This window comes from Idiotropiscis lumnitzeri, chromosome 4, assembly GCF_059441095.1.
Source record: "Idiotropiscis lumnitzeri isolate Australia: NSW breed Sydney's pygmy pipehorse chromosome 4, RoL_Ilum_1.0, whole genome shotgun sequence".
In the NCBI taxonomy this organism is placed as follows: Eukaryota; Metazoa; Chordata; class Actinopteri; order Syngnathiformes; family Syngnathidae; genus Idiotropiscis; species Idiotropiscis lumnitzeri.
In genome coordinates this window covers 13559364-13586448 of record NC_142394.1, presented here as the reverse complement: position 1 = coordinate 13586448, position 27085 = coordinate 13559364, and the positions used below count along the sequence as shown (strand labels likewise).

Here is a 27085-nt window from a genome sequence, read left to right as displayed (position 1 = left end):
TTCCCAGAAGAAACATTTTCTGTCCCTTCACAAACCAAATGGAACATGAAGCTTGACATTTACAGAACATTTCTGGATAAATAAAACTTAGTATGCAATATATCTCATCTTAGAATGTTTTATGTGAAAGCAGTTATAAATACAGAAGATATTCATATAAGGCAACAAATGGCAAATAAGGAGGTAAGTGTGTGTAAGCGCGCAGCATGACAGATACAATCGCTCAAAGTTTTATACAGGTACACAGTTCCATTTCAAGTTCAAAAACTCATCTGTCCTTCAAAAATATTGGAACGGTGAGGCTAACTCAATTTTTGCTCTGCACCAAAATGTTTGGGTTTGACATCAGAAGATGACAGAAGAGCTCACGCTCTGCTTTTATTTCCCATTCTTGACACCTGCATTGCATCCACTAAATAGAAGATAACGAACGCCCTGTGATTGAATCGATACATTTTCCAATTTCTATGTTCCAATATTTACGAGGGGTGTGTATAGATTACTTCCACATTAAAACTATTTCTAAAGGAACACAATTTTAACTTGTATTTCAACACATATTTGTAAAAATGTAATAATTCTGAAGATCCATCACCATAAGCAAAGCAGACATTAAATTGAGATGTACAGTGGTGCCTTGAGATACGAGTGTTTCGAGATGTGCGCCGTCATTCGGACAATTTTATATATATTTTTTTTTTTTTGCTTTGACTTGTGCGCTCAAACTCGAGATACAATACTATGTGACAGTGAACTCAACTCACTTCACGATAGCAGCACTTTGCAAATTGAACGAATTTTATGTTATATATATATATATATATATATATATATATATATATATATATATATGACACTAAGAAAGACACTTCAAGCGGTTTAATGTTACTTCCAGCTGAACTTTACTGTCACGCTAAATTTTTAAAACTATGAGGAATATGTTATATTTAATAGCTACGTGTGTAAAGTTTCAAAACGAAATATGAATAATTTACATAAGAGCAGCATTAACGGACCGATCATTTAAAGATGATTCGAGTGACATGAAGAGCATTTTTTCCTATACTAAATATTAAAGCTTTAACTATTTAAAAAAAAAATGCAACAATTCATGGTCAGTGGAGTTCTCGATGTCTCGAATTATGTAGAATACGAGTTCCATACTTTCATAGCTCTCTTACTCTTCATCCTATTTTCAAAAGGCTCATTTCATGGGAAACCTTTTAACAAACGGACAAGATATAATAAACAAGTTCATTATTTGTTAATTACTTAATTTCATTCACTACGTAAAACAATAAGCTAATTTCAGGATAAATAAATAATAGTATATAAAAATAACCATCGTAATTTGAAAACTACAATGAATATAAAACGAAAAAAAAATCTGAAGTCCAACTTTTTGTGATGAAACCTAATATATATATATATATATATATATATATATATATATATTGTTAAGTTAAGTTTTATATATATATATATATATATATATATAATATAACTTAACGACATATATATATATATATATATATTGTTAAGTTATGTTATATATATATAAATATATATATATAATTAAAATAATAACATAATGTACAAATATAAATGTAGTAAAATAAAACAAAAGTGGCTATATAACAACTATTATTGCTGTAGAACACTTTAAAATGGGTGGCCAGCATTGGGGGGAAAAAGTTAAAAAAAGAAAAGAACAAACACTCCATAAGTTTGTTCATATACATCGTAGGGAACAGACATGACAGCTAAGAGTAGCTTGTCGTTGATAATTCGTGAAATCAGTGTTGGAAGCGTCAGAAAATTGTTGGTTGGTGGAACATCATAGTTGGGAACTGCTGCAAAAATGTGTCTGTGCGTTGACCAATTTACTTTATATATTATAAATACCGGTATAAGGATTTGAAAAAAAAAAAAAAAAAGGGTTCGTCAACTCTAAATTCAGTGTCGTCCAAGTCATATCACGCATAACGCTCTTGAGCTCAAGAAAAGTGAAAGCAGTAATTAAAACTAGGACACTTATTCCACGTCATAAATTATATTGTGCTTGGCTGAAAAGGAGGGAACGAGCCATTCAGTGGCGGATACACCAGCAACCAAGATTTAAAGCATCACATAGCTTAGCATTTCGTCAGCTCGCTTCATGCAAATGCTAAAACATGGGAAACGCATATAAAACCATTTAAGCAAAATAAAACGTTTACCAAGACATTTAGTCTTCAGTGATACATTCTTTAAGACGAGCAGAAGGGAGATGCGAGGGCTATTTACAGACAAGCCAGACAGGACTGCATATCTGTCTGTGTATCGTACTGCCCCCAAGTGGCCAAAAGGGGCAGCAGCACAATATGCATGAAGAGGAAAAAAAACTTCGTTATTTTTTTTTTTTTTTTTTGCTGAAACAGATTAATGTCATTTCCATTTAATTCAATATTTAATTCGTATCTCAAGGCTCCACTTTATCCATATAAACTTTTCTTCACATCTGCTTCTTATGCTAGCCATATTCATTACTCACAAAAACCTCGCGATATTGGGCTTTTTTAGGGGGGGGGCTTTGAGGAACAACCAAGAGCTGACTATAACCTTGACAGGTGAACTTGAATGTCCAAATCTTCAATTAACTACTTTTTGCATAACTTGCTATTAGGGCTGAACAATTAATTGCATTCAACACAACACAATGAAGTAGAATGTAATTTTGAAATGGCAAAGAAATTTAGTACATTAAAAAAAATACAGGCTTTGTTTCTTTTTGGTCAGATTGTAGGCATTATATACCTTGTATGCAGTATATTTGTGTCTAGATACGTTTGGTGCTTAAGAAGTGCAGTTCACAATTTAACATGTCATAGTCCCGTGAAACATAAAATGTTGAAGTGACAAAGCTTCAGCTTTTTTTGGATCATTGTAGACCGATTGCGATTTATGACTTATGTTCATGCCACACCTGTTTCGCAGAATTTTGTGACGTTGTCGTAGTGAACTCTTAAGATTGCAAGTCAAAGTGTTTAGGAAGTTAGCGTCTCTAATTGAAGTAGATAAATAAGCTGACTTTGATATTAATCATCATAGTTCAAGAATATGCACTTCTATGCCTTTCTGTGACACTCCCAGTCTCTCTGTTGCATCAGCCACTTCCCCTCTGAGAACGTGTTTGAAGCCACATACATTCAATGATCATTTGAGGTTCATCACCTGCAACTTTGTGTGAGTAGTTTACAGTATGTCCACATTGAGTCACAAAAGTTGCATTATGACTGCTTTCACTGAGGCAGAACATCACAGTCCGTCGCTGCCCCTTGTTCCAGTTCCTCTGGCACCGTCTCCAGGTTGACGTTTGCCACGCCGAGGCGGTACAACGCATCCCGGATGACGACCTCGCCGGGCTGGCACACCTTCACCACTTGGCTGATCTGCTCATTCACAATGTCTCGACTTGAGAGAAAATCCAGCAGGCGATTGTAGAGGTAGTAATGAGCCGGGTTGTTGAAAAGTGTACGCTTGACTGAACTTTGATCGCCTTGTTTTTCACCTTCCTCCTTCACGATTTGGGTCACTGTGCAAATGAGATGCTCTAGGTCTTTGCACAAGGCCATGGAGTGGTGTTCCGGAGGAACAGGAGGCTTGTGACTCGCAGAAGGATGCACCAGCCAACAAGAGGATGACTTGGTGTGGGGGTGAACATGCTGGCTGTCCCCCAACATAGAAAGATCGGCATTGTACGGCTTCTCCTGAAGCTCAGCACATGACACGAACTGAGGAGCAAACGCCAGGAAATTGTCTCAGACACGCACACTAAAATGTGACCACAACTTAAGTCTGAAGTCAATTTGAAGTGGTTCGGTTACTGTGAAAAATTGTAAAGAAAAATAAAATGGAACCATTTTCTGATTATTTTCATTTGCATGCAAGTTTTAAAGGACTAAACTGTAATCAATATTTTACAGTTCAACTTCAATTTAACAACAATGCCATGTTCAGGTTTTTTGTTACCTTGTTCATTTTAAAAACCGACATCATACAGTGTGATGTGCAATTGTATACCACTGCAAACTCCACACAATTTTTTTTTTAATATTATTTCTGCTCTCACCGTGTCAATGAAAGCTAAGCATTATCATCATTGTTGCAGGGACAGACTTTTTACTTCTGTATTTGATTGCAATCAATGATGACGTGTACCGAACGTGACCAGTATTGTCCGCATGTTAAGTGAGATCATCGATTTGTTTCGAAATACTTTCTACATGTTTGAAGATAAGTGCTAAAAACCTGAAAAGACTTCAATCTGAGGGAATGATTTTGCAATCCTTTCTAGACTGCAAGATGTCCTTTATTTTATTTTTGCTTTCATTTCTTTGGATCGTCGCATTTTGTCGCTTTTGTGATCATTTGACTGAGCTAATTTTGTCTTGACAGGCTCAATTTAAGTGATTTCTTAATTGAACAGGTCTGGAGGTCAGCAGGTTTAGGTGCGAGCAGTGAAAATGAAGTCAGCCTTCCAGAAAATGTGACTACGCTAGTCACAGTTAATTCATAATTCAACAAGGGGGCAAGTATTTTTTTTCCACACAGGGCCAAGTAGAATTTTTCTCTTCCCCTTAAAACATAAAATCACACTTAAAAACAGCATTTTAAGTTGAAATGGGTTAACTTATTTGGGTATTTACATTCGTAATCATTAAAGTTGGGAAATGGCACAAAAAAAATAAAAGAATTGTGAAGAGGGCAAATACTTTTTCTTACTTATATGTGTCACAAAAGAAAATTCAAGTCGAACTTGCATCCGGTTTTGTAAGGCCCAATTCCAATCCCTTGTGCGCTCCAATAGTCGGGTTTACATGCAGCCATGTATTCCGATTTTAACAATTCATTGTGGATTTGACCAAAACAGCGGGAAACAGGCGGCATTTGGAGGACTTCTTTTGCCAGTGCCGAAAATCGTTCTTTAAGAGTAAATCTCAAATGATTACAATTTGATCATTTCTATATGTGTAATTTCAATCGATGTTCTATTAAAATGACCAACAAATTTTCAATGTCACTTCCGTATTTTGTCCTAGTGTAGTCGGCGTACTTACTTCTGTACATGCGCCACATATCCTGCAGTGGCCGCAAACATTCAAATAAATAAATTATTTGCACCAATGAAGCCATAGCCGGAGTTTTTAGACAACTACCTTACTGCAGTTATGAAATCATTTTAACCAGCAAAATTGCCCCAATTCTGTCCCAATTCTGCAATTTTTCATTTGCTTGTAACGTGCGCTCTTGAGCACTACGTGCACTTCAACGTGTCAGTTGAGCGGCGCGCGCTTTCAATGGCACGACCACAGCGTTTGAGAATGGAAACAATACTTTGATTTTTCAAGTTATGGAACCCTCCACATGGATGGATGGCGTTTATGTACTTGATCATTTTTAAATCGTTCGTATTGTTAACAGCCCCATTTTCTGTTGGGGGGGGGTCACATTTGCAGAAGGAGACATTTATTTTCATTTTACAGGGAAACATCGTGGTCCATTTTCATCCTACTCCGTTGACTTGTTAATGATTTCAACTTACCTCTGGCATATCAAAAGGCTCGGAAAAGCAACCCTGATTTCTGCCCCACATCCGGGCGGCCATTTCCGGGTACTGCATGTCTGTACAAAGAGCCACTTGTCGAGCACAGTCACTAACGTAGACCGGGGGCCAGTAACGGGAGGACATCAGCAGATCCACGTGGTCCCGGGCCGTCTCGCCTCTCACCAAGTACTTGGAACCGCACACAACCTGACAAAAAACAAAAAAAAAAACACAGTCTGACCTTGACTCACTGTATTTATGTCATCTTTTGATGTGATAATGTGTACAGTGCAACAAAGGGTTATTTGTCTTTTACCTTATGAGGGCAGACCTTGGACAGCTTGCCAGCAGTGAGGTGTTGAGGGGGCTGCGGGCCTGTAGGGAGGCCGCTATGAACAAGCGTGCACATGGCGGTCAGAGAAGTCAGCAGCTCCTTCTAACAAGGGGAGAAAATGGAGCATGTCACATCATCGCAGTCACACGTTTTATCGCAAAAGGTGTTTCATACATTGTACATGAAGTAGATGGTAAGTTATTTCTCAATCGACACTGCTCACAAAAAGTGAGGATGAACCTAAAATGGACTACAATCTTTACAAGTGAACTTAATTTGACCTTTCCTAACTTTTGAATGCACACGAATGCAACATGTTTGCTGTTCTCTCATAGTGAGATTGAGAACTGTCCAAATATCAATTATAAGTGAAGCCGGACATTTTTTTGTATCCATTAATGGATCAAGTAGGCTACCTGCTGTTAATTTTGCCATTCCGCACACAACAAATTGTGCAAAGAGTACTGTCAAACCATTTTGTGAGTCGTGAATCTATCAATCATTGGACTTGCATTGTGTGCGTTACAGTAGATGTTCATTATCAGGTTTCTACGATCAGACTTCTCATCTCATCTTAAAACTCTGTGAACAAGAGTACTCGTCTTTTTAGAAGGGCAAGTTGGTACCGGTTCATGTCCAGTGCTACACATACGGAACGACACCATGGTCATGGTAGCTAAGGTCATCATTAAAAGAAACAAACAAAAAAAAATGTCACAAATGCTTTAGAATTGAGCTCATTCGTTTAATTTTTATTATTATTATTATCCCTACTGTATGTCAGAGTTTGAAGAATCATGAATAAGGCATGATTCAAGATGCTTGAGGGGGTATTGACATATGGCCACTTTTCGATGACAACCATCAATGTCTCATTTGCTTTTTTTTCCCCTCTGAGGAGCCATAAAACATTGACAGCGGATTATCTTGTGAAAACACACAATTAACGACATTGACTGTTTTTAAAAAAAAATGTTGTAAGAAGTATAAATGCATTAGAAGCAATGACCACTATACTCATTCAAAGTGGTAGACATGAGAACAAAGAATCCCAACATGTTAAAAAAAAAAATATCTACATTGCCACGTGGACTGTCAAGATTGTTATCAGGCAGATCTCGTTTGTTAAATGGAACACAAATGTGCATCAAAAAGCATTGAAGAGAAATTCAAAAGTTGATGTGTTTGTTTGGATACGTTTAATAGAATCTACAGTCTTAATCCAGTATTATTACTGTGTGTAGATATTGCAGAACTGTGGCGCACCCACCTTACTGGCGCCTAGAGTGATGCTCGCCCCACAGCGCTCCAAAAGACTTCTCAGTTCGTCCTCACTGTAGTCTTTAACCTTGTCCAGCTTTAACTCACCATCGTGAATGAGCCGGACCAAAACTGACGGCGCCCCTGAAACAGGAAGCGATTATCATATCGAACTATCCATATTTATTTATTATATTTTATTTTATATATTTAGACAAGGATTTAGTAAGCCTCATGTTTAAAAGGGGATCATCTTACACAGCTTAAACAGCATGCGATAAACTACGCTTGGCAGAGGCATAAGGAAATGCTGGCACATATCACAGTTATGATGTTTTAAGGCCAAAAAGTTTTTCTCATACAGATTTAAGTAACTATGACTTTGGTAAATCATTAATGATTGACTGGCTTTTGTGTAGAGCACGATATGCAAGATGCAGAATTTTTTTGGGACTGAAATGCAGCAGCGGATTATAATTAAAGTGTACCTGAAGGCTGCTGTGTTTGTGAGATGACCTTGTCCTTCTCGGTGTTGATAACATTACGGCTCCTCATCAGCGGGGGGATGAAGGGCGCGATAATTGAAGCATCCATCCGCGTGATGGGGATGTCGGTAGGGAACGCAGCCTGCTCAATTGCCTCAGTCTCCATGGTCAGCCAGAAGTCATCCACGTGCACTTCGTCTGACGCTGAAGACTCAGGCCAGGTGAACTACAGAGAGATGATTAATTAGCATGTAATAACCTCAAATATTGTTTCATTATTTTCTTAAGTTGCGTGCGTGTGTGTGTGTGTGTCACCTCCACATTTTTGAGCTCCAGCTCATTGTTTGTGTGTCGCCTAGCCATCTCTAACCTGGGAGCGACACCACAAACACCGCAGATCATATCGTTATAGTCTCGCAACGTAAGGCTCTCAAAGGCCCAGTAGCCTATCAAGAGAAATTCTTGAATTTGAGGCATCTCCTCTGGACTCAGCGAATGGACTGATGCAAACACAGAGATGTGGGCATGATTAAAAAATAAATAAAAATACGCTGTTCAGTTTAAATAGTGTGCAGTTGTGATATTATTACACGTTAATTACCGGGGTGGTTGGAGACATGGTCAAATAACGTCCTGACAGCCAGAGAGGGCGGGAGGCCCTGTTTGATTTTGCCTCTGATCTTCAGGAACAGATCAATACTAACTAGTAGTCTGTTTCCAATGTTGAACAAACCTGCCAAAGAAAACAAATTCAAAAGAAAAATCATGCTACATGGTCAGTTATTTACACACATCTCATGTTATTACAATTTTTGGTTGTTTACAATATGTTTTGTGCATATTGTGTTAGCATTAGCCTAAAAATGTAGACAATCCAGAGCAAATGGCGGCATTTTTTTGATGGACTAGCAGCTTCACTGGAAACGCTTCAAATTAAACAGTATCTCCTCTAGAGGTAACTTTCAGTTTAAAAAATATTAGCTCTCGTGTTAAAAATCATCCCATTGTGCACATGTAAGGCATGTTCGCTATCATCGTTTTTTTTGGTCTCCTCCAATAAGAGGAATTTGCACTGTGCATTTTAAGCAGTTGTCATATTAATTATTACCATCCGGTCATAATCTCATAATAATTGTCATGTCCTAAAGCAAGCCGGTATAAACAGGACCAGTAGAAATAAGCCCTAATGATGACATGTTTATATGACATTGCATGCCACTTACATTTTGTATTTACCGCACAAATGTACAGCATATGCCATTTAATTATATTGAAGGAACTCCTGGTTAGATTAATCTGCATTTTGTTGCCTTCTATTTGTACTTTTGACTTGTATAATGACAATAAAGTTGCATTTAATCTAATCTAAAAAGATATGGTCAGGTTGGGGCACATGATTGACTTCTTTGGAAAGCTAAACACATAACACTAGTTACATCTTGTGTGTTTTTTTTTTCCTTCTTCAGACGAATGTCCCCCCCCTCGCAAGTAAAGAAAAAAAAATCTCTTACACCATCTCCTCGCCTCCTTACTTGTATTGCCTTGGCCATTGTTTGAATTTATTGGTATCTGATGTGATGACTTTCCTATTCTCCTAGTGCAGAATGTAATTATTGCATCTGTAGTGATCTTTGATAGCTGATTTCTTTATGTCTTGTTCGACTTTTTGTTTTTCGTTTGTGTTCTAGTATAGTGTTGTTTCTTTTTTTGCATTGTGTATGGTGCTCATTTATTTATTTTTTTAATAATTGTAATTGCATGAGATTTTGTAGGTGATGTAGCGCATTACTTGTCCAATATTATCGGGTCATACGGGTGCATAAGTTGTCCAAGATTTTAGTGTGGTTTTAGTGCAGTATGCATTTGATGTTTTTTTCATGATGTGTTGAATTCCTCTGCCATATGCAAGTGTTATTGTGTCCCTATTTTCAGTGTTGGCAACATGTTTGTTTTTTTTCTTTTGTTGGTTTTGTTTAGCTGTTTTTATTTCTATTTTGGACAGCCCATTTGGCGTATAGACAGAGTGTGAGGGTGTGTTGTATGGTTTTCTTTCTCCTGGTCCGGTTGCATTGTGTTCTGCTAACGGAGAGTTTGTGTGCTGTGGGATGTTACAGAGCAGTGGTCCCCAACCACCGGTGTGCAGTGACGCATGTGACGGAAAAAAAAACAAAAAAAACTTGGGAGTTGACGCACGTCAAGATGCTATTTGTCTCGGTCGCATAATGCTAATATTAAACCCACATGCTCGTGATATGAGTAAAACAATACCACATACAAAACCCACTCTACTCAATATACGGCCAACACCCCCCCCCCCCATGCACAATTAGAACAATTCCTCTTTGGTGGAGGTCTTCACTGAGTGTTTGGGAGACATTTGGCTACCTACTTAAACGCATTGTACTAGTCTGAGACATGGAATTTACCTGGATGCAGGTCAGTGAAGCTGTGCAGAGCCAGACACTTGGCATTGAGGCAGACTTTGAGCTGCAGAGACGCTGTCTGAATCAGCATCTCAGTAATGAGCCAGCAGTCCTCCTGTCCCGCTATGGTGCTTTGTTATGATACACAGAGCATGTTGTTAAGGAAGCAGACACCCACAAAACCAGATCATAGTGATGTAAAGTAATAAAAACAGAAACAGAAATTGGGAAGCGCTTATAAATATGACCATGTTGTTGTTCCCGTCTTCTCACCTCTGATCGCCTTTGTAAAGGGGCTTTTTACACAGCCCACATTGGGTGGCTGATGATTCATAGAATTGAGGCCACCCGGACTCTAACAGAGTCTCAGTCTCAAACGTCCCATCCTCTTTTTGCTCCCCCGGTTGGACCAACACAATTTGAAGACTGTTAAGATCTTGGATGAGGGCAAGTGTTTCCTGGAGCTCGTCCTCGCTCTCTGGAATCTGCAGGGAATGGCGAATCAGCAGCAGGGTGGATTGCCGTTGGATGTCCTTCTGAAGTGGACTCAGAGGCTGGTATGGATCAACCAATCGATTCAACCTCTAAAACAGACGGACAATTACAAAGACAGAACATATTAAAGAGAAAGACCGTTTCCAAAACAAAAACAAACGAACAAAAAAATATATACCCCCCCAATCAAAACACACAAATGTTAAAAAAAATTGTGAGTAGAAGCAGAACAGACAATGGATGGATGGATGTCTGAACTTTGTTTGGGGTTTTCTAAACAAGTACTTAAGAATCCTTGTTTTTGTGTGGTATACTCTTAAATACGAGTCTGCAATGTCTGATATGTAGAAAGTCAGCTTTCACCTTGGTTGCTTTAGGCTTCCCCTTAGGCAGCTCACAACCACATTTAGGGCACACTAATGGTTTGTGTCTGTTTTTATACATGTAGTCACAGAACGTGTTCTTACAGCGACCTCGGCCTCTCAATGTTGACAGTCCCAGGTCCTTAGAAAAGAAAGAAGTGGGACTTATGCGGGAGCAAAATTAAAAAAAAAAAAAACAAAAAAAAAACAACAACAACAACACTACTCACAAAATACTACATTAAAATGATTTGTAAAGGTACACTTACAAAACTGTTGACTGTCACATGATTGAAAGGAACAACTGACACAATGGTCATGCTCTTATCAGATGGGGAAGAAACAGGCTCGTTGATTGTGACAGGAGCATCCTGTAAAAAACAAAAAACAACCAAAATTGATTACAAACACCTACTACATCAATCAACCCATTTTCAATGGTGCTTGTCCTCATAAGGGTCGCGTGTGAGCTGGAGCCTTTCTCAGCAGACTTCGGTGAGAGGCGGAGTAAACCAAACAATGGTTGTCAGCCAATCACAGAGCAGATACATGCTCGCCAAATAACTATTTGAACTCACATTCATACCAAAGAACAATTTAGAGCCCGCAACAAAGCAAAGATAAACATTTTTGCAATGAGGGAGAAAGCTGGAGTACCTGCAGAAAATCCATGCAAGCACAGGGAGAATACGTCAACTCGACATTAGAAGGCCAGAGCAGAGTTCGAACCGTAAAGTAAAAACCGTGAGGCACATTGGATGCAATCAATAAATTTGTTAGCGTGTGCTGACCTGCTTGGAGTGGATTTGCTGGCCGAGCTGTTTTAAGGTACCAGCTTTGAGACCCGAGAATCTCTCTCGTGGCTCTGTGGTTAAGAACAAATATATCATCCCACGACCACAAAGAATGTCCAATGTTTTTTTTGTTTTTGCCGATATAACGTCCTGTTGTTGTTGTCGTCAAGTACGGTGAAGAATGACATCATATGAAACACAGTCCATGCAAACAAAACGGGAACAGGATGTACCAGTTGGTGGTTTGTTGGTTCGTGTTGGAATTTTTCGGTTCACGGTTGGGACGGCGATAACCTGGAACAAAGCAGGACCTGGAGAAACAATTATCAACGTCAGCGTAAAACAATGGAACCGCAGTCTTTACATGACATCAAAACATCAAAAATGTTTGGTGGTTTCCCTTCACCTGGACTGTAACAGGAAGGTAAGATGGGTCTTACAGGCCTCCCTTGAACATCGCACTTGGTTTGACTTTTGAGTGCTATTTTTTTCATGCGCCTATTCAAACACAGGGACACAGTAAGATGTCTAATTAGACCAGGGGAAACTAAAACACAGATAGAGGAACCAATTTGTACATCCACTCACCTAGTTAGTGGCGGCACGGCCACACATAACGTTTTCTCTGGCGACGTGATGCCGCCCTCTGCTGGCGTTACACTAGGAGCTGGTTTTATCTTTCTCAAGCACCTTTGCCCTTCTTTTTTGCTCTCACTGGCTTTGGTTTTACTGGCATTAGCATTCCCCTCTTGCGTTGTGTCTTGGCAGCTTGAAACAGACTTGGCTTCGGGAACATCTTTTTGCTGTGTTTTCTTTGCCTGATGTAGAAATGTTGGCACATTTAGGCAACACAAAGTGTAAAAATACTGACACGGAATGAAAATACAGTGCACCTCACTATTCGCAGGGAATATGTGTTACTCACAGCAGGTATCCATTTGCCGCCAAGGTGGGTTCCACAGTCGGGACATTTTGTTGGCTTGTGGCGAGTCACGTACACAAATGGACACTGAGGATTCAGACACCTCCCTCTGCCTCTTCTGGTGTACGTCTTTACGGCCTAAAAAAACAGTTGGACAAAATGCTATCTTACATGGAGTTAACTTTGATATCTTCCCATTTAATATGTGCCGGCACAATCAGGATGTTCCAAAGTCTGTGATTACCATTTTGTATGGCGGCACTCCTACAGTATTTTGCTCTTCTCTGACTGCCACGGGAAGCATCATTACGGAGCCTAAAGAGCTCACCCCTGCCAAGGACTTTGCTTCAAGCAGGTTCTGAAATAAGAGAAGCATGATGGAATTCAATTTAATGAGTAAAACACTATGCTGTCATTAAGCATGATTATCGGATGTGAAGGCATCACCTGGTTGGGGATGATGGCAACCACCTGTGTCGTTTCTCCATGGGTTTGATGCATTGTCACCCCACAATTAAAACCAGCAGTATCTCCTATCTCACATACTTTCCTGCCAACGTTTTCTAAAGCATCCGCAGCCCTCTGCGAGGAAGAAACGTCTTTGGAAGTTGGAGACGTGGTTGCAATCGACGAATATGATGTCTCGCCTATGTCGTTTCCAGCGTTAGCCATGGAGCTCTGAGAAACATTCGCCTGACAGGCCAAGCCAAGCGTTTGACCCTTTTTTGACTCTTGAGTCAGAGTGGGGAAGGGCACATTTCCATCAACTGGATGATTGGGACACTCTGCCAGAGAACCTCCCACCTGGGGATCGTCGGTCAGTACAAGGTAACTAGCTCTGGGTAGGATCTTACGGAAGCCTGGAAGGTCTTTGGATGGACTGGGAGACAGCTGTAATATCAAAAACAATGAGATTCAGAAAAGGCTTGTGTAAAAAAGATCTTTGGATGGCAACTTTTGTACACATCAAGAGCTTTAAACATTATTACTCTAAAATCTCTAATTGTAGGACATGATTTCTAAAACATTAGTTTCGGGCACTTTCAGCAAAACATACATAAGCAGTTCTGTGCTCATGTTTGGCTGCAATTAGATTTATTTTGGTAATGCAAAAATTGGCATACTTTATAAGTGCCTCTCAATAAATGGAAAACAGATTCCAGTCGCACAAGTCAAAACTGAGACTCATAAGGGTCTTCAGAAAGTCACTGTGGATGAGTAAAATCCTTCATGATTTTATTTTTCATAATTTTGTTGTTTGTTAATTGAAACGCCACTTTAGCCCAATGGAAGATTTGTGAGACAGTGGCAAGATAAAATGTGGCATTTTTTAACGAGCCAAACCTTACTAAGATGTGTACTTCCCCTACTTTTTGCACTGCTGCCTCTTTTTTGCATTGCCTGTAAAAGAATTCTCCACCTTTTTTCAGGTCCCTGCCTTATATAAACAGCACACCAGAATGGAATGATAAAGATGAAAAGTTTCACTCCCCCAGCCCTGCTGGATTGAAATTATCGCTCTCCACCATACTGTGCATTTTACTGGATGCTACCACTGTTGTTGTCACATATCTAATCAACTGATTGCAGGATGCTGTGTCATTGTGCAAAAGCACACGTTATTACAGAAATTTCTGCCTTCGGTGGGTTCTGCAAGTAAAAGCAGCTGAATGTCAGGTCTTCTGTTATGACTCGAATGCGGCTGTTTACTGTGTTGGGATATCCGTGAAAATTATCATTTAAACAGCAAGACTTTTATAGAGGGTTATCAACTCCTGCATATGGTGAGGTTTGGCCATTAATACCCATCTACTTAAATACTTACAAAAAGTCAGGGACTTTCTGCTTTTGGTTCACCTTTATGTTATAGGTGATTTTAATTTTAATTCCTCAAACTTTTGAATCCATATGTCCAACTTGTATATGTTTCAGTACTTTTTGCACAATTTACTATTTTCTAACGAGGAGTGGAACGGCTGAACATGTGCATTCAAAAGCAAGAGAAGGTGAATTAAGTTTACTAGTACATATTATAGTGCATTTTTGCATCATATTGAAATTTCACTCAAAAAGCAAACTATGCCATTTTTTTCTGAGTAGCGTAACAACAACAAAATATTTTTGTCATTTACTGTATCGGTGCCATCCTTTTCCAAGTTGGCCTTCTCCAGATAGTAGCGTTTCTCTGCCACGCTGAGCCTTTTCCAGCTCTCGCTGATTCGCTTGTTGATCTCTGACTGTGGCTGATTGGGCCTCTCCTGTTGCATAATCTGATGGACATCAAAGTAGTATAGCAGGTAGGCAGACCTGTAAGACATTTCATTTGGATTTTTAAATCATGGAAGGTAAATCCCAGTTTGTGTGTGTGCAAATATGTTGATGCAAGCATGACCTGGGCTTCTTTGGTTTCACATCACCATCCTCCTGACTTTTGCGTTTTCGCTTCTTGGGCGAATGTACTCCAACCTGGTTGCAGCCTCTCTCCACTTCCTCTGTCAGCCTCACAACCTCATAAACGTCCACCTTCTCCATGATGGCCTTGGATCGAGGACCATTTGAACAATGGAGTTCAACATAATTGGTAAAAATTTCACACTCTGAAATGCACTTGTATTTTACATTTAGATACAATTGCATCCCGGACCAATTGAATAATAAAGTTGATTTTTGTTGTCCAATGAGTTTGACTGCAACTTCATTGTTCGTTTGCTTGTTTTTTTTATTATTATTACCACACGTAGTCAGGAGAAAAACAACTGTAAAACGTTTTTCAAAATTGTTAACTCTTCCGTGGTTCTGAGATGCTGAAATCCTGAAACCAGCTACGATGTAAGTCAAAAGAAAAAATCACCAAACGACCAATGTTTTATTCACAGTCAAGTACGCTCGACTGAAATATCACGCGGATGGCCGACAAGAGTTCAAATGGGGCGTTAACAAGTTAAAAACACCGGCACTTGTACATTTTAAAGCAGCGTAAATGGCCCGACTGCGCTGCCTGAAATCCACAGCGTTGTCCAATGAAATGGCTTCTTGTTGAAATCTTACCTCGGGTGGCCCTTGCTCTTCACGATGCTCTGAAATTGGTGTAAAATACATCCATCAAAAAACGCTGGATAACAGCGCTACAGACTAAATGCTAGAGTTAAAGTATGCAATTTGCGAGGTAGATATGTCTGCAAAAGTCGCTTCGTTTAACACCCACTAGCGAAAAACATGGCGTTTTTGTTGCTTGGGTTCTAAACCAATCGCACGCGTTCACATGGAAGCATTAGCCAATCATGTTCGATGTTTTTGACACGGAAGGTGAAGCCTTTTTTCCGGTTTGAATGATACGCGTTCGTCGGATTGGACATAAAAACGCCGATAATTTTGAAGTAAAAAACAAAAAAAGTAAAGTAAAGTCTTTATTTTGATAGTAGTGTGTCCGATATAATACGCCAAACTACATCCTGATTTACCTGGGCGTTGCATTCAGACCAAACTAATCGCAAAGCTGGGTCTAGGTTAGTTAATCGAACACTGAGCAACTCGCTTAGGGAAAATGGCGGATGACAAGGTTAGTAGAGCGCTCCGGCTTTTACTGCGTTAATTCTGAACATTAAGTGAGTCCATAGTGACGACAAGGTGCGAAAAAGTGTAAATGGGTGTAGTTTAAAGGTGACAATCTGTTACCAAAGCCGTGGGCGCACCAGTGTGTCGATAAACGGAGGTGTTTAACTTTTTGATGGGAATCTTTGCAGCAGAGTAATGCATATATCATCGCTGTCTGTTTATGAAAATATGAACATGATGAATTGGGATGATTCGTATGACCAACGGAAACGTGAAGCGCTTGTCTATTTTTAGGATCCCCTGAAACAGTTGAAAGACCTGACGCAGCTCAAAAATCAGTTGGAGGAGATCCAGAGGCGAGTGGAGAACGAAATATCTGTAGGAATTCCTCAAGTAGGTGGTTACTGTCTCATGATTGAAGCACATAAGTTGGAAGAATGTGCATGAACATTGTTTTTAAATGTTAAAGTAATAACTGGTATGTTGTTCTGTTCAACTATACATACTCTATCCAATACACAATTAGAAAATATTTGTGCCTATCATTTTATTCACGTTCATAGGCAGCTGACATTAATTTTATGGCCTTTTTTTTTTCACAATTTTAAACATTTTAATTGCATCTTAATACCTTATCTGGAATTGTCTTACGTGATCGTCAGTGTGTGGACTCCCCGTGTTTGCATGACATTTTTTTTAATCATTCAAATTTGGCAGGGTTGCTATCAACACTTTTCTCTGTGGCGTGTACAATTTATAAGACTTTTATTTTCAGTGTACAGGGACTTTAATGTCATCTTCCTCTTGCAGGGTGGCTCACTGTTGGGATCTCCGTTCCTGAAGGGCTTCCTCGCTGGTTATGTGGCGGCTAAGCTGCGTTCTTCCGCCATCTTTGGCGTGCTGCTTGGGACCGTCACTGGCATGTACGCAGCACAGAACTATCAAGTGCCCAACGTTGAAAAAACTGTCAAAGACTTTCTCAACAACTTGAAAAAAAAGTAATTTGAGGGGACCAACGAAAGCCTGGTGCTGCTTCTTGTTTGGTCAGTGATGGACTGCAATCAGCAATTTTTGCTTTTTATTTAAGTTTGGTCTGTCACATTTCATGACATGTTTTGTTTGGTTGCTCCTTGAGATTGCCTTAAGTTAATTGCGCTGCAGTTGTATATTTAATTTTGTGTTATCAACAATGATTGTGATCCAGAACGAGAGGGCGAGGTACAGAAGGCGGTGGCTGCCGAAGCTTAGGTGGGGGGCCCTCTTGTGCGTGATGGTCCTCATCTACGGCTCTCACGCACCGCTCATCGCTCTCAGCAAAGTCGAGGGCCGCGTCCCTTTCGACCCTTCCTCGTGCGTCGTCATGATCGAGCTGGCCAAGCTGCTTGTGTCGTTCACCGCTCTTGTTACAACCGGGGGCGCTTCAGCCTTGCTCACCCCTCCCTCCCTGTTTCTCGTGGCCCCCTACGCCGTCCCTGCCACGCTCTACGCTCTCAACAACAACCTGGTTGTCCTCATGCAGGCTTATATGGACCCCAGCTCTTTCCAGGTTCTCAGCAACCTCAAAATTGCCGCTACTGCTTTGCTCTACTCCCTGTGCTTGGGAAAGAGGCTGCGCTGGGGTCAGTGGGTCAGTATGGGGCTCCTCATTGCGGCAGGAGTGTGCCACAGCTACACGAGCCTGGACTCGGCAGACGTGGGCACGACGCAGCGAGGGGTCAGGCTTCATATCACAGTGTGGGGGCTCTTCCTCATGCTGGTGTACTGCTGCGCATCTGGACTGGCGGCTGTTTATACAGAGAGGGTGCTGAAGAGTCAGAAGCTGCCACTCAGCCTGCAAAATCTCTACCTCTACATTTTTGGCGTACTCATCAACGGGCTATCTTCCCTCTCTGCCCTTGCGAGTGACAAGAGCTTTTTGGAAGGATACTCGTGGACCGTCTGGGTTATCGTAGCAGGACAGGCGGCTAACGGCCTCCTGATGTCTGTCGTGCTGAAACACGGCAGCGGCATCACTCGGCTCTTTGTCATCTCCTGCTCCATGCTGGTCAACGCTGTGATGTCGTGGGCAGTTTTAGGGCTGCAGCTTACTTTTTTCTTCCTGATGCCACTGGCCATGGTCGCCCTTGCAGCTTTTCTTTACTACACATAGTGGAGTCTTCACTAAAGTTCCAATCGCCGTTTTATTACTCATTGTCTGGTTTCTCATATTTTTCCCTTGCCTTTTCAATCCTGTATTCTGTGTGTGTGTGTGTGTGTGCGCGTGTGTTTGTAGATGAAAATTCAACTTTTCCTTTACAATTGTAACATGTTCATTTGTACTCACTGGACAATTATGTATGTATGTATGCGTAATAGAATCCGATATAAAAGCTGCATCAAAATGTCTGCCCTTCGTTAGCCTTATGAATGGCATGCATCCATTTTCTGTGTTGCTTGTCCTCATTAGGGTCACGGCTACAGAAGCAGACTTAGAACCTTTTGGCCAAAGTCAGGTGGGACAGCCTCTAGATCACCCACAACACTAATAAGGACAAGGCAGAAACTGGACGGAGGGATGCATTGAAACACTTTCACACCACTGTGAATTCCCACCATGGAAACAGACACAAGTTGCAAACCTAATGAATTTTGTTCACGGCATAAGTGTCATTGTTTTAAAAGTTCCAATTGAGTGACAAATAAATGTTAAGGAGTATCTGATTTATTATCATAAGGTCCGGTGAATGATCATACATCTGCATCTTTTACTGACATATACCCGGTTTGGGGATGTTATACAGAATCCTTGTGCTCACCTTGCTTGGTCAGAGTATCCTTCAACTCCCCCAGAGCTGTTATAAAAAAAAAAAAAAAAACTCAAGCAAGTGAGGCACAGTGTAGGAAGAGCAAGTGTCGACCGAAATCCACCTTTATGGAGTTGCTTGTTGTCAGCATGTAACTGCTGATTTTGCGCAGATAGGTAAACGGCATCGTGCACAGCTTCCAGGAGCACGCTTCTGTATCTGGCCTCAGACGTCCTCCTCAGATCCTCGCTCGATTCATGAAACCTCCTGAACACCTTCCGAGACACATGAAAGAAAAACAACATGGCACGCTTCGTTCTCAGTGTCAAAAAATTTCAAGTGAGCAACTAACTAGATTTACAGTTTTTTTTTTAATAACAAGGCTTTAGTGCAAATGAAATACTAGAAAAAATATATATATATAAAATCTAATAATATATATTCAGTAATATTTATGAATTAAGGTGGGACAGGTAGAACATATTTCCGTTACGTCATACTACAAGGCAGGGTAAAATCCATATCGTGCAAGCTTTTAACAAAAACTAGAAAAAAAAAACTAATGACGTTTTTTAAACTCAGCATCAAAAATACATTTAGGTAAACATAAATCCATCTTGGGTTGAAATTTGTCCTGTTTCCTTGATCTGTGTTATATTTGTTCACAAAGGGCAGTTTACATTAATGAATATTTCAATAGCAATAGAAAATGTAAATGTGTCCATCTGTATTTATACGGAGTAGTTATTGTATATAAAACAAATTTCTCACAAATCCTCTTGCCTTTTTCTTTTTTTTTTTTTAACTTTCTTCTACTTAATTGCTGATGCCAGTTAGGGCTTAAACCGTTTTTTACTTCTTTTATTTTTTATAATACATCACTCCATTGGACATTGTGCTGTCCTTTCTGTGCATGCCTTGGCCACTTGGCGACTGTGTAACTCACACATTAAAACACCTAAATAGAACATTTACACAACTGACTCAGTAAGTCGCTGTAATAGTCGAGATTTTTCAAGATTTCTTGCAGACGATAAAGAATATATGTCTGTGTGATTTTTGTCATATTGTTTGTCTACATATGTTACATTGTTGACCGCTAATTTTATTAAGTCTGCATATTTTGAAGGGGAAGTTAAACTATAACCTGCAGACAGTCATAGTAGTCCCCTAAAAAGTACAGTAAAAGAGTGGAAGATTAAATAAGAATAATTAGTTTTACATTTGGACTTTGACCGGCTCGGACACACCTGGAGGCTCTCTTCTCTCAGACGCCGCAGCTCATTTTGATGCTCGTAACGCTGCTCCAGCAGGTCCTTGTGGGCCTGCTGGGCCTCTGCTCGCAGGGCCTCCATCTGCAGCACCAGAACCCGTCTCTCACGGCTCATCACCAGCAGCTCTCTCTGCACGCCCTCGCTCTAACAAAGGATATGCAGATTGATTATTTTCTTCATTTGAGCTTTACTTCTCGTTACTACCGCGTGTTTTACAGTTTCGGCCACAATTCCCACAAAATGCACTGATTGATGTCCTTTTTCACAATGAATCTGCTTGACGAGTGACTCAGCATGCTCTCCCAAGACGGATAACACACTGAATAATACAGCATGAAACATATACAGCTCATCTCATTAGCTTACTGGAAGCTGCTCCCTCATCATGTCTCTCTCCATTTTTTCCACCTCCCGCTGAATTAATCTCCCGCTGAGTTCCTTCAGTTGCCTCCTACGCTCCTGCGCATGGCATTCTTCCAACTGATACTCATCATTTAACTTTTAAAACAAGATAGGAAACAGGGAGGGGGGGGGCTTTACTGAGAGTGTCGTGTGCATACGAAGAGGCTTAAACTGATTGAAAAGGCACAAGAGAGATGAAGCGTGTTACTTGCAGACAGAGGTCACATTTTTCTGCAGGAATGTCCTTCATCGGTTCCTCTCGGAGAGTCTCCAACAACTGCAGGATCCTCGTTACGCTCTCCTGGACTTTCTCCTCGCTTCCTGTGTCTCCTGCAAACGTGAGAAACAGAACATACACTCGGTGACCACATCATTAGGTACACCTGTGCAATCAAATATATTCGATTCTTGGAAGTATGTGGATTATTTTGTGAGATAAACGGATATATTGTGGAACATGTTCATATTTTGTGTGGAAATAACAGTATTTGGAATCTAAACATTGGCAAAAATAAAAAAACAACAACTCAAATTTAGGATATTTGTAAGGGTCAATAAAGTTGTGTACTGAAGTGTGGTGTGTCTTCTTACCTCTTACATGTGCCTCCATTTCCTGCCTCAACTCTTCCTGCAAGCGTTTCACCGTTTCTGAATTCCTTATGCTGTCACCTCCAGATAAGAGACCGAGCATTTGGCTCTTTTGGGGCCCGAACAGCTGCCAGACCAACAGAATATTATTTTGGAAGGGTGGGGGGGATAAAAACAGTGGTGGTATCTACCCTTTGATGTATTTGTGCTTTTGACTTTTTGCTTACATTTCCTACATTAGTCAACCGACATCTGAACTTCCTACACCTTACTTTGCAAGGTTGTTAATAACAAAAACTAAAGAAATAACCAAATAAAATTGAGAAAACATTTTCCATAATTTTAAAACTAACTGAAATTAAATCTTGCTTTTATTTTTATAAGTTTACTAATTGGCTTTCGGGGTTCATTATTAATGTATTTATTTCGGTAATGCTGTTGTTTGACAATTGTAGTTTACTTTATTGCACAATATTTAGTGACCTTATTTATTTGTTTTTTTAGATTTCACTCGGCAAATACAGCAAATATTTAAAAAAAAAAAAGAATAATCAAGGATTAAAATTAAACTAAAATGAAGCATTTAAAAAATAGATTAAAAAAGAAGAAACCTGCTTTAACTAATTAAAACTTCAAAAGGAAACAAAAACGATGATGAAAAATCCCAAAGTATTACACGCCTGTTGCTTTATTAAAATAATTTTAGAATAGTTCAGTTTTTGTGTCTGCACATGGCAAATAAGGAATATTCAAACCTTGAATTTAATCCTCTCTGACAAGTCCCTTTTCTTCTCCCACGACTGCTCTTTCACAATCTGTTGAAGGAACCACTCACATATGAGTTCAATATATTTGATACATAGTTGAATGTTGACGCTCAAAATGACCTGCAGGCTTTGGATGAGCTCAGCAAGCCTGCTGATGTTATACGTCCCGTTAGCCGCATCTGATATCATCGCATGTCTCAGCTCCATAATACGACCTCGGATCTCTTGCTCCGTTTTCTCTGGACTCCAGCAAAATTGGGAGGCCCTCGTCACTAAACGCTTGACTTTTTGGGCCAAAGCTAAAGCAGATGGCGTCTCGTCATCCAAATCGCCTGTAATGAGGAGGAGTGAGACTCGTCTTGTGAGCAAAGGTTAGATTGAATGTGGAGGAAAAGCAGAGCAAAGCACCTTGAGGTTGGATAAAGTAGATGAGCGCCGTCCTGTTATTTCCTGTGAGAGCGTCGCTGAGAAGGAAATTCAAAAGCGGGTCGGTTTTGGTGGCTTCACGTGGGATTTGCTCCAAAACCTTCAGCAGTGGGTTGACGCTAGAGACATGACATGAAATGACAATGCTGCCAACAATGATATGGAATGGTAAAACGTTTACTAAACATTTCTTTGACGTTTTAGATTGCGGTCATTGAAAACATCCGTTGCAAGGTGCACATAGGAACTGACTTACTACAAAGTAAGTGGCTGACTAACAGGTGCTAAATTGCTTGTTCACACAAACAAACTGCAGGCGTTATTGGGAATAAGCGTAAAAGTGAAGCAGAGAATGGCATGTTTAAGAGTGTTTTGCACAACTCTTGGTTTTTCCCCATGAAATCTGGAACAGCGCCACAAGCACTATACAATGTTTGTGGTGATAGAATTGGAAGTGTCAGTAGAAGAGAAGCATTATTACTGACGAACTCTTATCACTCCCATCACATTGGTGAAGTCAGCGACTGCACAAAAGCCATGGTTTGCTTGATTTAACTTAACCAAGAATGAATGCCATCGCACTTAAAATTTGGTCACCCTAAAAATTGCCCTTGTAGAGAAGCCAATTTTCACAGTGTACTAAAATGTCCCAGATGCAAAGAAATGCAGAGTTGAAAGGAGTTTTGTCATAAGAGACATGGCTCCTTCTTGCTCCAAGCCATTCCTTAGAATGCATGGTGCCCGCGGGCATTAAGTAGCTTCCAGAGACAACAAAATTAGCCCATGGGACTGTTCTGAATAAAATGAAATGAAATAAAATAAAATAAAATAAAATAAAATAAAATAAAATAAAATAAAATAAAATAAAATAAAATAAAATAAAATAAAATAAAATAAAATAATAGCCATTGGTGGGCCATTGTGATTTTCCATAAATGTTGTTGAAAACGTAAACACCGCCAGATATTTCTTAAAATTATGTGGTTATCGTTTTTCTAGATATTGTATTCAAAGACACTAAAAGTAAAGCATTTCAGGTTTGATTAATCACGGTGCACAGGCATCTATTTGCATATATAGTATTACTCCGAAGAATCACTAAATGAACTGCGTTGCTATGTTTTGTACAAACTGTTGGACTAAGAATAAAAAATGCACGTTTTATGGTTGAAGTTTTGAAGACTGGCCACGATGTCTTTTAGTGTAGTCAAATTTGTGTATCAGTGCGTCTGGATCCCGATACGGTTTGGTCATTTTCATATTCCATATCTGAGCCAAATTTACATTGCAATTATACTTTATGGCAAACATCACGATGACTACTGTGTAAAACCTGTGCATGTTGTCAACAGACCCGATAAGGTCCACCCCGTTGGCTCCTCCCACCAGACCAAACACCCGCAGTCTGCTACAACAGAGCTGAAAGGCCTCTTCACCTTCTCGGAGTTTCCACTCCACTGCCACTGTGAAAAGCCAACTACATCTGCTGAACACAAAAGCAGTCGATAAATAATAAAATAAAGCAAATAAAAAAAAAAAAGAGCCAGGCAAGGTGAGTCCTTTGACGTGATCTAGTCAAACACTTCTAGGTTGTGTAAGCACCACACAGTGTGAGTCTCTGCCTCACACAGCCAGAGTTCATTTGACCTACCTTGTAGAAATAAACTCTTCTTTGGCCTTTTGTGCTTCCCGGCATGTTTTATAGAGCGTGTAAGCTTCCTCTGCAGAGCCTACGCACACCTCGCCCAATCCTCTGATAACACTGAATGGAAAACAAAAGTCAATTTCTCAATGTAATGAAAGCAAAGTACATGCGTCAGTGTTAGTATTTGTCATTGAAAGCGTTGCCAGAGTTTCGCATCTTTTATTGAGCCAATGCACGTAGTTTACATAAGTGATGAGCGGTTATTTACAAATACATTTACAAGCTAAGTTGTACTATCTATTCTATGAAATTGTTTTCATTTATTTCCAACAGTCTGTTCTTTTCATTTCGTCGCATTTTCTCTTGGCTGCACTGCTTCCAGTACTATAATGTGCATGTTAGAATTTTTGGTCCAATACGATTTCAGCCTCATTGTGTTGCCATGTCAATTGAATCTGCCTAAGGCTTTCAGAATCATGAGTACTGACCGATTCATAGTAAATTCGTCCTCACAATGTCATCGGCCTGCCTCTCAGCAACGACAACATTTTTCCGTCCTCCAATTGGTTGATGAGTCAAACTTGTTACATTCAACTTCAACCAGCCAACCACACTTGAAACGATCTTCACACATGAATACGTTTAATAATCAGCATCTCTGGTGAGAGCAATGCATTGGACTGAAATGTTTTATACTTTTGTCATGTTATGCAATGCATCTTAATGCTGAACTGCTCCTGTTCACAAAAGTATGTGACAGGCGATTCAAAAAGTCTACACACCCCTGTTTTTCTTCTATTTCTTTTACCAGATATATTTTATTTTGCCAGTTTTTATTTGGACTTTTTTTTTAATTATTTTACAAAAGATTGACATTACAACAGCGGTGTGTATTGTTTTTACATCCATTCTGTACTGAAATACAGTCATGAGCTCATCAGAATGTACACATACATTTACTTCGTGTGAAATCGGTATTGTTGGGCAAAATGCATTATCCTGTTTGAATGGCATCACATGGATACACAAGTGAATTGCATCTCCTGTCATTTTTAGTTTTCTCCTGTAATTGTTCCGTCTGTCACTATAAGTCTCTGGCTTAGATAGATGAACAGTTGTCGGAGGAAGCAAATAATACATTTTGAACCAATTAAGAAAAATTGGATAATTTTCCATGGCACTCCTAATGATCACTGTGGCACATTGTATGGGAAACTGATTTAAATTCACCCTCCGAGGACCGGATGAGAGACAAGTTCTAGAGTTTGTGTGTCAGGGTTCAAGAGGTCTGCCGTGCTGCCATCTGGATGGAACTGCACAAAAACAAAACAAAACAAAAAACACGTGTTCACAATGTCATGTCCACGCTGCCATGTTATGATGTTACACAAAAAAAAAAACCTGAATGTAGTACACAGAGACTAACAGGTCCTCTTTCACAGGTGGCATCACACGATTGAACACATTTGTCAGCACCTGAGAGAAACACAAGGTAGGCAACAAACACGGTGACCATATATATATATATATATATATATTTATTTATTAATTTCCTTGGCACTGGTTGCATTCAGTGTGACGAGCAACATTCCCCGCATGAAAAGCTGAGGCAATGTCACAAAACTGTAACAAACCTGTTGAACGATAACATCGTCAATCAGCGTGCCGATGTTTTCCATGGAGGCGCCGCATATGAGCAGTGTCCCACTGCAACCTCCACACGTGCAATCAGTGAGTGGCTGCAAGAGCTCTCCGTGGAAACTCTGTCAGAGACACGTACACCAGTTTAAAGCTGGTTTCTATCGTGCAAGACTCAAATTGAACAGACGTGCTGTTACCTGCATGTTTTCTACAGTCACGACTTGGTCAAACGACAAGCGCTGTGGTTTCTGTTTGGAGAAGCATTGAAATGAGGCGAGTTCTTAATATTTTGGAGATGGTGACTGTGAGATGTACCTCCTCTTTTGATATGTAATCCAAACTTCGTCCATCCTCATGAATAAAGACGCACTCTTTACCTTTGACAGAAAAATAAACATTGTGCAGAAACAAACTTTGTTTGGATTAACTTGAGTTTAGTTTGATGTTTTGCCGATGTCTCTTTCTTCATGTCTTGTCTTGCTTGTTAGGTTTTTGTTTCTGCCTGTTCTCATCAGCCCCACCCCTTGCGTCAACCAATTAGCTCCCTCGAGTCACTCACCGAATCCAGGTGAAACTCGTAAACATGTTGCTTGTATTTAATTTCTTTACGTTTTTGGCAGTTCATCCTTTTGATTTCGTCATCAGTCACATTTCCCTGCCCTGTGTTTTTTCCTAGTGTAGTGAGTTTATTCCCAGTTTTGGTTCGTTATTTTCAGGATTCTAGTCAAGTCCAAGAGTAAACCTTAAGACACAAAAAAATGCAATTTTCACAACCACCAAATGAGAGAAATGTCATTATGCTCAGCACTCTTCGATAAGGCATGGAACCCTTTGCTTACGTAATTTAACGGTGTTTGCAAAAAAAAAACAAAAAAAAAAAAACAAGAAAAACAATTCACTCTTTTTGTGGTGCCTTTCTGCAAATGTCGAACAAAATTAAATTTGGTGCCGTATGCGTCAGAATTTGTCTTCTTACACAATCTGTTGCATCATGTTTTTGTTGTTGTTGTTCTTTTTTTAAAGGTGTGGTAGTTGCCAGTTCTTGTTGGTTGGCAAAATCAAATTTTATTACCCCCAGTATCAACTGACATGACGCGTGCTTTGGCGCTTGTGGTCACGTTAACCAATCAGATGGATATTTTGATAATCAGTAAAACTTTACGTTTTTTTTTTTGAAGGAGGTTGTTACATTTGAGGAATAAAAACATAGTTTGACTCGGTCAAATTATTTAAAAATTGTTATTCATTATCATTTATTTATATTTATTCATTATAAATTGAATGGTCTGAGTCGAATGCAAAGGATTCAGAGTCAAGTCTGAGACAACAAAAATGTGTCGAG

At 39.7% G+C, this 27085-nt stretch overlaps 4 protein-coding genes across 7 annotated transcripts; 2 read left to right on the top strand and 2 right to left on the bottom strand.

Moving 5' to 3' along the window:
- Nucleotides 1-1624: 1624 nt before the first annotated feature.
- hmgxb3 (HMG box domain containing 3) lies at nt 1625-15920 on the bottom strand. 2 transcript variants are annotated; one of them, XM_088293746.1, is made up of 21 exons: nt 15711-15920; nt 15055-15200; nt 14795-14969; nt 13110-13553; nt 12907-13020; nt 12666-12800; nt 12329-12558; nt 12147-12238; nt 11974-12051; nt 11738-11811; nt 11216-11317; nt 10948-11088; nt 10363-10673; nt 10093-10220; nt 8268-8399; nt 7982-8166; nt 7670-7892; nt 7192-7325; nt 5904-6023; nt 5585-5794; nt 1625-3773 (listed from the first exon to the last, which is right to left on the bottom strand). In XM_088293746.1, exons 1-21 carry the CDS (start codon nt 15759-15761, stop codon nt 3282-3284), a joined length of 3717 nt encoding a protein of 1238 aa, XP_088149872.1. In that variant the 5' UTR covers nt 15762-15920; the 3' UTR covers nt 1625-3281. The 2 variants fall into 2 exon arrangements, with proteins under 2 accessions (XP_088149872.1, XP_088149871.1); XM_088293745.1 differs by lacking the exon at nt 15711-15920 and having other exon boundaries at nt 15055-15479.
- Nucleotides 15684-18917, top strand: LOC148338211 (SLC35A4 upstream open reading frame protein-like). Of its 3 annotated transcripts, XM_088293749.1 has the most exons (4): nt 15684-15828; nt 16512-16610; nt 17028-17140; nt 18664-18917. In XM_088293749.1, the coding sequence occupies exons 1-4, from the start codon at nt 15799-15801 to the stop codon at nt 18740-18742; spliced, it is 321 nt and encodes a 106-aa protein (XP_088149875.1). In that variant the 5' UTR covers nt 15684-15798; the 3' UTR covers nt 18743-18917. The 3 variants fall into 3 exon arrangements, with proteins under 3 accessions (XP_088149875.1, XP_088149874.1, XP_088149876.1); XM_088293748.1 differs by lacking the exon at nt 18664-18917 and having other exon boundaries at nt 17028-17221; XM_088293750.1 differs by lacking the exons at nt 15684-15828; nt 18664-18917 and adding an exon at nt 15965-16221 and having other exon boundaries at nt 17028-17221.
- On the top strand, nt 17404-18917 carry LOC148338210 (putative UDP-sugar transporter protein SLC35A4). The gene has a single exon (XM_088293747.1). The coding sequence runs from the start codon at nt 17407-17409 to the stop codon at nt 18364-18366; it is 960 nt and encodes a 319-aa protein (XP_088149873.1). The 5' UTR covers nt 17404-17406; the 3' UTR covers nt 18367-18917.
- A 23-nt stretch (nt 18918-18940) lies between these two features.
- On the bottom strand, nt 18941-26150 carry LOC148338209 (uncharacterized). Its single transcript, XM_088293751.1, has 16 exons — nt 26059-26150; nt 25941-25991; nt 25737-25865; nt 25504-25578; nt 25333-25415; nt 24109-24219; nt 23791-23940; nt 22440-22576; nt 22152-22363; nt 22020-22079; nt 21268-21391; nt 20885-21006; nt 20641-20772; nt 20251-20418; nt 19125-19275; nt 18941-19048 (listed from the first exon to the last, which is right to left on the bottom strand). The coding sequence occupies exons 2-16, from the start codon at nt 25944-25946 to the stop codon at nt 18990-18992; spliced, it is 1719 nt and encodes a 572-aa protein (XP_088149877.1). The 5' UTR covers nt 25947-25991; nt 26059-26150; the 3' UTR covers nt 18941-18989.
- Nucleotides 26151-27085: the final 935 nt, after the last annotated feature.

Bases quoted from the DNA above. Each gene is read 5' to 3' on its own strand.
- hmgxb3 (XM_088293745.1), bottom strand. From the start codon at position 15,299: ATGCAATTGTATCTAAATGTAAAATACAAGTGCATTTCAGAGTGTGAA. The intron at 12,801-12,906 runs GTAATCACAGAC...CTGTTTTTTTAG, and splicing joins GAGTGCCGCCATACAAAATG to GCCGTAAAGACGTACACCAG. The intron at 11,089-11,215 runs GTAAGTGTACCT...TTCTTTTCTAAG, and splicing joins ATGTGACAGTCAACAGTTTT to GACCTGGGACTGTCAACATT.
- LOC148338211 (XM_088293749.1), top strand. From the start codon at position 15,799: ATGCTAGAGTTAAAGTATGCAATTTGCGAG. The intron at 16,611-17,027 runs GTAGGTGGTTAC...TTCCTCTTGCAG, and splicing joins TATCTGTAGGAATTCCTCAA to GGTGGCTCACTGTTGGGATC. The intron at 17,141-18,663 runs GTACGCAGCACA...TGTCCTCATTAG, and splicing joins CTTGGGACCGTCACTGGCAT to GGTCACGGCTACAGAAGCAG.
- LOC148338210 (XM_088293747.1), top strand. From the start codon at position 17,407: ATGATTGTGATCCAGAACGAGAGGGCGAGGTACAGAAGGCGGTGGCTG.
- LOC148338209 (XM_088293751.1), bottom strand. The intron at 22,364-22,439 runs GTGCTTTGCTCT...TCCTCATTACAG, and splicing joins CTACTTTATCCAACCTCAAG to GCGATTTGGATGACGAGACG. The intron at 22,080-22,151 runs GTCATTTTGAGC...TTCCTTCAACAG, and splicing joins AGCTCATCCAAAGCCTGCAG to ATTGTGAAAGAGCAGTCGTG.